General features: G+C 36.3%; 1 protein-coding gene across 1 annotated transcript in view; it reads left to right on the top strand.

Moving 5' to 3' along the window:
• Nucleotides 1-5,123: 5,123 nt before the first annotated feature.
• LOC117103783 (ascorbate transporter, chloroplastic-like) overlaps nt 5,124-10,741 on the top strand; it is a 12,451-nt gene continuing 6,833 nt past the window's right edge. The window contains exons 1-4 of the mRNA XM_033244402.1: nt 5,124-5,278; nt 7,104-7,307; nt 8,678-8,950; nt 10,288-10,419. Of these exons, the coding sequence (XP_033100293.1) occupies nt 7,122-7,307; nt 8,678-8,950; nt 10,288-10,419 (591 nt within the window). The 5' untranslated portion in view covers nt 5,124-5,278; nt 7,104-7,121. The remainder of the gene's footprint in view (nt 5,279-7,103; nt 7,308-8,677; nt 8,951-10,287; nt 10,420-10,741) is intronic.

Raw genomic sequence — 10,741 nt, 5'->3', positions numbered from 1 at the left:
ATATATGCGAACATACATATATATATATATATGTATATATATATATATACATATATATATACATATACATATACGCACATAATCGTGGATTCGAGTCAAATCTGAGAACAACTTGCGATTTTTTCCGCAATTGTTTTCACACGTACAGAGTATTCAGTACATTTCCACGTCAGGTATGGCAAAATTACACCTATTCTAGGCACTATTTCTGTTAGTACTTTGCTGTTACTGTTTCGATCTTGTTAGATCTCATCAGTGCATCTCGTGATTTCAAGAATGAAACGCACGACTGATCACACTACATTTATATTTTTATCATTATAATGAATAATTTTGTCTCTAAATAATTCGTTTTGATCGATCCCTCTTATTTTGTTAGTGCATGTATAATGTGTATGTATGTATTAATATATAAATATTAAAAAAAAATGAAATTAGCTGTTTTTTATTTTGATTGAATTGCTTAAAAATGGATTGCTTGAAAAGAGCTGTAATCATAATGTGTTCATCTAAAATATAAATATAGCCTAATAAAAAAAAGCCCTATGTTGTATACAAATTATAGTATTTTGTTAATGTTTACTACGGTATTATATAAGTTATCTAATTTATCATATATTTACATTGATTTCAAGTAATAAAATATTATTAATTTTATTTATTTATTTATTCACTAATATACTATTTATCTACTACTACATCTGATTAGTTGGATAATTTTTGATATGTTGATTTATAATTCCTAACGAATCAAACACTATTTTCGTTTCCAAGTAAAGTTTTACATTATGACAATAGTCGTATTCATAATAACATGCTGGTGAAAGCATGTTGGTATAAATTATTCTTTTATACCTCCTTGGTTAAATCGTTAAATCTTTAAGACCAAATCCTTAATTATAGAGGGCGGCAAACACATTTTTATGAATGTTCATATTTGTTAAAAATAATACTTTATAAAAATAGTAATTATTGATATTAAATTATATTGAAAAAAAAATGTAAATATTAATTCCTGCTTAGTTTAACAATAGAGATAAACTCAACTGACTGTACAAAATACATCGAAAAGTAAATGTTTCGTAAATAATGCCAAAAACGAATAAAATCCACTAATAAAAACTCCATGTACACAGTACCAATCAAATTAAATCCATTTAAAATTTCAAACATATACTGCAAAGCAAGTAAGAATAAAAAAGAAAACAGTACCTTCCTTTTCTCCAAATAAAATTTCAAGTTATCATGAAGCATAACAATCTTGAATTGTCATAATATTCCCATGGCAAGTTTGGGTTTTGGCTGTTTTGTTTGAATAATAATTACCTAGATCAAATCATGGCTCTATCGATAGCCTTCACCATTGGCGCATACCAATGATCTCTAGTATTATATCTGGATTGCTCATTGGCTGGTTTTAGTGAAGCCACAGACACCATTTGCAAATATTAATGTAACGTATCAGTCTAGTGAAAAATGGTTGACATTTGGTTAAAATAACGATTCTTGCAATACGGTATATATTAATTTAAAAAAAAAAATTAAATTTTATGAAATGTCTTTTTTCCTATCATCCTCTAATCATTCAACGCGTTTGTTTGTGGAAGTTTTAAAAAGCGCAAGCCAAGTTGCGACGAAGAACGAACGCGACAAAGACGCAGGCCCAACGGATCGTCTTTTTAATGAGGATCCGTTCAGATTGCCACTGACAATCAGCATGCGGCGTTGCGTCGTCTATAGCTCGCCGGAAGCAAATGTGGATTCGTCGTGCGACGGTCGTACGACGCAGTGAATGTCCGGCTTTAGTGATCGACGTCACTAACAACGCGACTCTCGCTCGCGCTTTTTAATGCCAAATGTCTAAAATTGTAGTCACATGGGCTCCCAAACATGACGTCGGTGGCGTCAATTTTTTTTTTATGTACAATGATTGCCCGATGAACAATCCGGCTACAGTATAATAGTAGAGATCAGAGTGGCGCAGGACATTGGAATATACAGTAGGTAAATATTCCAAGATGTCTGCGCCCATGGCCCATTTTTTAAAAGAAAGCGCAGACTCTATTCCAATCACTACCTCTACTAGGACTATTATTATAGCAAAGAATATAGGTATTCTTTGATTATAATAATTACCTAGATCAAATCATGGCTCTATCGATAGCCTTCACCATTGGCGCATACCAATGATCTCTAGTATTATATCTGGATTGCTCATTGGCTGGTTTTAGTGAAGCCACAGACACCATTTGCAAATATTAATGTAACGTATCAGTCTAGTGAAAAATGGTTGACATTTGGTTAAAATAACGATTCTTGCAATACGGTATATATTAATTTAAAAAAAAAAATTAAATTTTATGAAATGTCTTTTTTCCTATCATCCTCTAATCATTCAACGCGTTTGTTTGTGGAAGTTTTAAAAAGCGCAAGCCAAGTTGCGACGAAGAACGAACGCGACAAAGACGCAGGCCCAACGGATCGTCTTTTTAATGAGGATCCGTTCAGATTGCCACTGACAATCAGCATGCGGCGTTGCGTCGTCTATAGCTCGCCGGAAGCAAATGTGGATTCGTCGTGCGACGGTCGTACGACGCAGTGAATGTCCGGCTTTAGTGATCGACGTCACTAACAACGCGACTCTCGCTCGCGCTTTTTAATGCCAAATGTCTAAAATTGTAGTCACATGGGCTCCCAAACATGACGTCGGTGGCGTCAATTTTTTTTTTATGTACAATGATTGCCCGATGAACAATCCGGCTACAGTATAATAGTAGAGATCAGAGTGGCGCAGGACCTGTCTCTTATACACATCTAGATGTGTATAAGAGACAGATATATGCGAAGTCCATGATATTATTGCTGTCTCTTATACACATCTTGTTTCGTAAATAATGCCAAAAACGAATAAAATCCACTAATAAAAACTCCATGTACATATTACCAATCAAATTAAATTCATTAAAAATTTCAAACGTATACTGCAAAGCAAGTAAGAATAAAAAAAAAAGAAAACAGTACCTTTTTTTCTCCAAATAAAATTTCAAGTTATCATGAAGCATAACAATCTTGAATTGTCATAATATTCCCATGGCAAGTTTGGGTTTTGGCTGTTTTGTTTGAATAATAATTACTTAGATCAAATCATGGCTCTATCGATAGCCTTCACCATTGGCGCATACCAATGATCTCTAGTATTATATCTGGATTGCTCATTGGCTGGTTTTAGTGAAGCCACCGACACCATTTGCAAATATTAAGGTAACGTATCAGTCTAGTGAAAAATTGTTTGTGTTTGCGTTTGTTTGTGGAAGTTTTAAAAAGCGCAAGCCAAGTTACGACGAAGAACGCACGCGACAAAGACGCGGGCCCAACGGATCGTCTTTTTAATGAGGATCCGTTCAGATTGCCACTGACAATCAGCATGCGTCGTTGCGTCGTCTATCGCCGCCGGAAACAAGTGTGGATTCGTCGTGCGACGGTCGTACGACGCAGTGAATGTCCGGCTTTAGTGATCGACGTCACTAACAACGCGACTCTCGCTCGCGCTTTTTAATGCCAAATGTCTAAAATTGTAGTCACATGGGCTCCCAAACATGAGTCGGTATCCTCAATTTTTTTTTAATGTACAATGATTGCCAGATGAACAATCAGGCTACAGTATAATAGTAGAGATCAGAGACCAGAGTGGCGCAGGACATTGGAATATACAGTAGGTAAATATTCCAAGATGTCTGCGCCCATGGTAGAGGCCATTTTTTAAAAGAAAGCGCAGACTCTATTCCAATCACTACCTCTAGGACTATTATAGCAAAGAATATAGGTATTCTTTGATTATAGTAGAATGAAATACATAGAGTTATAATAAGAATACGTTTAATAACTCTATGTTGAAATATCTATTGCCTCTATTTCCAAACGTCAAGGAATAATTAGATCTATATGGAACGCCATCTGTGCAACAATTTTCAACCATAGTAAACATAAAGTGCATAACACAGTATCGTCTCTCAAGGACTGCACTGAAAATAAAACCGAAGTGCAAGAACATTTTTTTTTTAGGTGCAGTAACTAATAGTATTCAATACCGGTATGCTCTGTCCCTCGGTTTTGTTACCTCTATTGAAGATAGTTTTTGTTATTATGTATTATATTCAGTGTTGCTAACTGTCTCTGGGGGAAATATAATATATTCGCTTGACATTTTTAAGTTTGTTAAAATTAATACTCGCCATCTTGATAATATTACCTTTACTCATTCCTTTGCTAGAACTAATGCCTGTAAATATTCTGTTTTTAATTAATTTCCGCGGGCATGGGACACACTACCCAATAGTATTAGAAATACCCTTTTAATTAATTTAAGTTCATCCCGTAGGTCTTTTAAAAGTGTTTTAGTGATGACAGTGATAATGGTAATAATAGGAATAATAATGATATATACAAACACATAATTTTAACTGAGCAAATATATTTTATCATAGATTTTTTAAAGTTATTTTTGTATTATATTTATATTGTCGTTTTGTTTTTGTTTTTGTTTTTTTTTTTTTTTGTAAGGGAAGCAACTTGATAGTGATTCAGTTCACTTTTTGGTTTTTCCTGTTTTTGTCTCCTTTGATGTTTTTATGACCCTTTTTTCATTATTTGGGTTTGCTTTACTATTTTAATGTATTGTTCATTGTATTTTATATGTATGAGAGAAATAATTAAATGAAATGAAATTATTATTTATTTATGAGAATGTTGACAAACGTAATGCTCTAATCTATCCAATCTCCTCTCCCCCAGAGCCGTAGATAGAGAGAGTTTGGCCAACTTGGCGCATGGACGCCATGTCGTTAACAAACGCATGCGCGCGTATAGCTTTAACGTCTTGTTTTGGTGACAACATGGCCGGTGTAAGTCATGTGATTGCGATCCACCCAACCACACGCGCGTATATCGAATCCCGTGAAACAGAGTTGGCCAAACTCTCTATATCTACCGTAGAACCCTACTGCGCCATCAATTAACAACAGACTAAATGGATAATACGCATGCGCATCAGTACAGAACCGTGAGCTTGAGCTAGAACGCCATGTGGTAGATGTCACTGCAACGAAACTTCATTGCTTCCACGTTGCTCAGCCAGAGCTAGCTCTACAGCTCCAGGGGCGCACCTCCCTCTAGCTAGTCATACAAACAAGGTAGGCTACCTGTCCCTGTCTTAGCCTAGCCTTGTGTAAAACCATTCCAGTTTGTCTTTGCAGTTATTATATGCTTTCAATTGCATAAGGTAAGTAGGAATAAATGAATTTTGTGATAGGCTTAGGCATATGCCTTTCTAAGTCCATGGTATTATTGTATTGTATGTAGATTGTAGGCCTAGCGTAGATTATCTGAGTGAGTGAGACTGCCTAGCTAGGCCTATCCTAGTAGGCCTACACTACGGTACACTCTTGTAGTACGACGAGGCCTAAGGCAGGCCTAGGCCCTGACGAACGCAAGCTAGGCCTGCTCCCTAGACTAAGCTACCCTGGGTCTTACGCAACACTGAGAAAACTTTCAAACCAAGAGCAAAGTGTGTCCATTTAATCAGTGCTGTCCGATTTTTTAGATTTTTTTTTTCTAACATTAATAATTTATAGCCTAGCTAGGGCCTAGGCCTAGGCTAGCTTAGCCTACCTAGGCCTAGCCTAGATTTGATACGATACCGTATTATCCACTTCCATTTGCTAAAGGTATGGTAAATAATGGCATTATTACGTCGCCATCACCCAACAACGAAATGCCAGAATGTGCATGACATCATTTGTCAAGACTGGCATTGCAGACAACCTGCGATGAGCGGTGAAAAGCGTACTGGGTATGTAATGTACTGGTTATTATAGAACAAGATAACTAGGCAAAAACAAGAAGTACAATACTGCTGTACAGTACTTAGTACTGTCATCGATAAATAAGTGTATGGTTCCACTCAGTAAGGACTAAGAGTCATGTCATCATTTATTTATATATAGCCATATCAAACAGGGACTGAATTCTGTGCCGAACTCTTGGCATAAGCCTTTAGGCCGAGGCCTTGCTTGGATTCTTCACTTGGCGAACAATCTAGGCCTTGCTTTCGCTTGGCGGCGGCCCTGCTGCCTAGTGATAGATCAGTCTGTGGTGGCTTCAGTCATAAACTAATTCCTACGTGATCATACCAAGTCTGGAGGTATCAACCCCCAAAATCTCCAAAGTTTTAGCCCGAGAAATTTATACTGAATATACACGAAATTACCACGCTTTACAATCCAACCAAAATATTATACATACTTTGAATACACATGCAACTGTACATTTACCCAACTTGACGTAGACTCCGTCGCTGTTATGGTACTTCCACTAATCGTAAACATCGGCCAGTATCCAGATCAAGGGAATGAGTTTCCTCAGGCCAATCACGTGATAATATTAGTGTCAAATTTTCCGAATGTACTTTTGATGCAGGCCCATTTAAAACACTTTAATGCAATATAAACTGTGCTAGAAGGCCTACATGAATCTTCTTATTACAGTTTACAGTATATATTCAGTTTTTTAGTGCAAGTTTTGTCGTGTAAATAGACTAGACCAAAGATTGAGCTAAGCAGTTGGCCTGGACCTACGTCAAAAGTTTGGTCCTGAGGATTTCTGCCTTTCTTGATATGGTTATAGATAAACTACATGACTCTTATTACTGAGTGGAACCCTTACGCCTATTTATCGATTACAGTATTATAAGAAAAATACTGTACTCTCTGCCTAGCTAATCAAGTAGGCCAACATATTAGTTTGCTACAATAGTCTCACTGCTCACACTGTTGGCGATCTTCATTGGGTGATGGTAACGTAATGCCATTTACCGTACCTTTAGCAAGTGAAGTAGAAATACGGTACAGTATAGCTCCAGAAACAGCATATTATTTTTCACACACAGTGCCAACTGAAAATACTCTCCTTTTGTGTTTAAAACTTCATTGAGAGTACATTCTTATTTCATATTTCATATACTGTACATACTAGAGGAGGCATAATAGTACTATTACTATATTATTATTATACTAACTAACCTAACATTCTGTATGTATTTTAAATAGTCCACATCAGAAGTCATCATGTTTGTGTCTGGGGCAAGGAACGCCAAGATTGTGGGCTTGTGTTCACTGGCCAATTTTATCAATGCAGCAGACCGAGTGATCATGCCGATAGCCGTAGTACCAATGAGTGACACGTACAGCTGGAACCTTCAGGTTCAAGGATGGATTTTGAGTGCCTTTGCATGGGGTTATATTAGTAGCCAGGTACACCATTCATTTTATTTTTCACATAGTTACCAACCAGGAGAGATTTGAAATGCGTGACTATACACCAGTTGGTTGTGGGCCGAGCTACCAGGCATCCCTGGGAGTAAAGGTCAGTCACATAATCAACTGTTGGTTGTGACAGTGTACACACAAGACCGCACGCGCCTCAGAGCGTGAGGTTGGCTGGGTTGTTTTGGGTCGGGAAAGAGAAATTTTCTCGGTGAATTGATTCTCTAACGAGATAACAAAAACCTTTTACAGGGCCTTATAATGACTCAAGTTACTGTATGACCGTTTTTATATTTTTATTAAAAACCAATTTCTTCTAATTTTAAATACATTTTCCCCTGAATTTGTTATAATTCCTTATCACGCATAGACATGTGCTAAATGCTTGACAAATTTATGATCAAGCATTTGTTTCTGCAAAATGCTTGTATACATAGGCCTAGTTTGGATTTTCAAATTAAACATAGTGCCTACATTAAAACTCATTTATACATGGCCTTTTTAGAATATTTTTGTTTATGTACCCGGAATTGTCAACAAATAATTTTAAACAGCTTAAAAATGCTCAGATCGTCATACCCAACTGGGGCTCTGTCCCTGCACCCCGGCTACCCCGCCCCCCCTCCCCCCCAGTCAACTGGTATAGTCACTCATGTATTTCAAATTTCTCAGGTTGGTAACTATAAGAAAATGTATGATTATGGCACCGGAAATGAACCTAAGTTTAATTACTATTTTCCATTTTTCACAATTTTTTTATTATAATTTTTGAAAAATTTAGGGAGTCTGGGGGCCCAGGCCCAGGGTGTATTTGAGATATTTGTTTAGAAATGCTTGACCATGACAGTGATACAAAGAATAAATTTAAAAGATAGCTTGTTTTGGTGTATGCTCTCCCTCTCTTGTCTTTTCTTTTCTCCTTTTTTTTTTCTCGATTTGAGTTCGGATCCATTTCTAGGCCTGATCCACTTTTTTTTTTTAACATGATGTGTCTAGAGACCGTATGGTAGTACAATATTTCTTAGTCATGTTTGTGTAAATTAAAAGGTAAAACAGAGCAGTAATATTTTTTTTTTTCAATTTTTATATTCTCTTTATGTTTTTATTATGATGTTTGTCTTCTGATTCGCTGGAATTCTTTTCTCCAGGGAAATGCTTTTATAAGATTTACTTTTCTGTTTATAACTTAGTTCAAATTATAGTGCTACTTATGGTACAACATCAGCAATACTATATCAGTCAATGGGCACTAGACAGGGGTATCCATCTCGTAAGTTCTGCTGTAACCAATCCAATCCTCTCTTCTCATTTTTTTTCCCGAATTTCTCTCTAATTTGTGAATTTCATTTTCGTTACAGGTGATTGGAGGAAAAGCCGCACAGAAGTTTGGAGGCAAAATAGTGTTGCTGCTTGCGGTCTCAATATGGTCGGCATCGACTTTCCTAACACCGATTCTTGCCGAGTTTTTCAGTCTTCTCGTCTTTTCCCGAGCCATTTTGGGATTTGCGGAGGGTTTCTGCCTTCCCACCATATTTCACATTTTCGCAAATAATATTCAAGAAAATGAACGCTCAAGGGCTTTTGGTTGGCTGGTAGCACTTGGGTCAGTTGGACAAATGCTTGCTTCTGTGGTAAGTAAAAGAACATCTTACAGTAGCTGGAGGTGACTAAACTGGTAGTAGCCATTGTTTGTGTGCGCTGAACCATGGATGTCTTTTCATACTATTAGGCCCAATAAAAAAAATAGGCTCCTAGCGAGTTTTTTTTTTTTTTAAATATTTTATCTTATGTTCTTCAGTATGTAGATGTCTGTATTATTGTAGTGTATCAGAATTTTTCATGCAAATTTCCTTTCATAAAAATAATTCTGTATAGGCCTACTACTATATTACACTAAAAACACTTAAAAAATTAGTAACTCTTTGAGATACCATGTTATGTCGTTGATCACGAAGAGTACTACCAAGTTCTAGAGGGCGTCCTTCAAATGGCGGTAAAAGGCGTTCGTGGCGAACGCTAATGCGTCTCTATAATGCGTGTTCGAGTTTCAAACGCAATTTTGTTCAAGTTCCAAACGCTATTCGATCGTCAATAGTGGTCCCCTACCTCGTGGTAGTAGTACCCATCATGCCTGAACCGGATTTACCCTTTTCCGCCATCTTTAATTGCTACATCATGACATAGTGTCTACGCCCCCGTTGGGGCAGTAGACACAAAAAATGATTAGTTTATCCTGCATGTCTTCTAAAGGTATTTAAAAAAAAAAATATTTTTGAAAAAAAAAAATTTCTGGGTGAAATTTTTTTTTTTCCATTTTATAGTAAATTGTAAGTAGATGTTGTTTGTATTATTTCAATCATGTATTTTACTTTAAATATCAATGCACCAGAAACAGACAAAGGGAGATATTTGGCTTTAGCAAAATAGAAATTAAAAATAAAAAGCTTCCCTCCCATCTTTCCCGCCTAGATAGGGTGATAAACTAATATTTATTTATTTTTTTTTTTTTATAGGGCCTTGGTTCCTAGTAAAATTCTATTAGTACTTAATTGCATTGTGCATCAGTAGAAGAGCAGAAATGCAAAAAAGTGTAAAATGTGGCTTGTGTGCACTTTTTAAAAAACAGCAGGCTTTTTTTCCCCAATTGTACTGCTAAAGTTCACTACTTAAGGACTTGCCAAAACCAGAATCGGTGACCGAAAACAAGAAAATTTACTTTCTAATCAATTTAATATTTTCCACATTATAAGCTTTAAAAATGATAGGTCATTAATACTGGAATCGACTTACTATTGCCAAAATTATCAATTATACAGCTTCTCTGTACTAAAGTATACAATACTGCCACTTTTTTTGCTAATAATTACTCAGTTTAACATTAGTTACAGTACGCTGATTTTGGCATATGGCAATCCTGATATGTGTTTCAATAAAAAATAAAACGTTAATTTTTTTGTTTTGTTTGCAGATATGTCCTCATATGAATTGGCCAATGATGTTTTATACGTTTGGAATGCTTGGTTTTATATGGGTAGCTGTCTGGATAGTGTTTTATAAGGATCACATTGTCAGTCAACAAGAGGACCTCATTCCACCAAAAGTAAGATATAGTTAAAGATATTGATCATGGGTTTATGGAAGATCACATTGGCAGTCAGCAAGTGGACCTCATTCCACCAAACGTAAGATAAAGGTATTGATCATGGGTCTATGGATAATCACATTGGCAGTCAGCAAGAGAACCTCATTCCACCAAACGTAAGATAGAGTTAAGGTATTGATCATGGGTCTATGGATAATCACATTGGCAGTCAGCAAGAGAACCTCATTCCACCAAACGTAAGATAGAGTTAAAGTTATTGATCATGGGTCTATGGAGGATCACATTGTATGTCAGCAAGAGGACCTCATTCCACCAAACG

This window comes from Anneissia japonica, unplaced genomic scaffold (assembly GCF_011630105.1).
Source record: "Anneissia japonica isolate Jap-2015-1 unplaced genomic scaffold, ASM1163010v1 scaffold287718_len389476_cov179, whole genome shotgun sequence".
NCBI classification, from domain to species: domain Eukaryota; kingdom Metazoa; phylum Echinodermata; class Crinoidea; order Comatulida; family Comatulidae; genus Anneissia; species Anneissia japonica.
The sequence above is the reverse complement of the archived record's forward strand: the minus strand, read 5'-3'. Positions and strand labels throughout refer to the sequence as shown.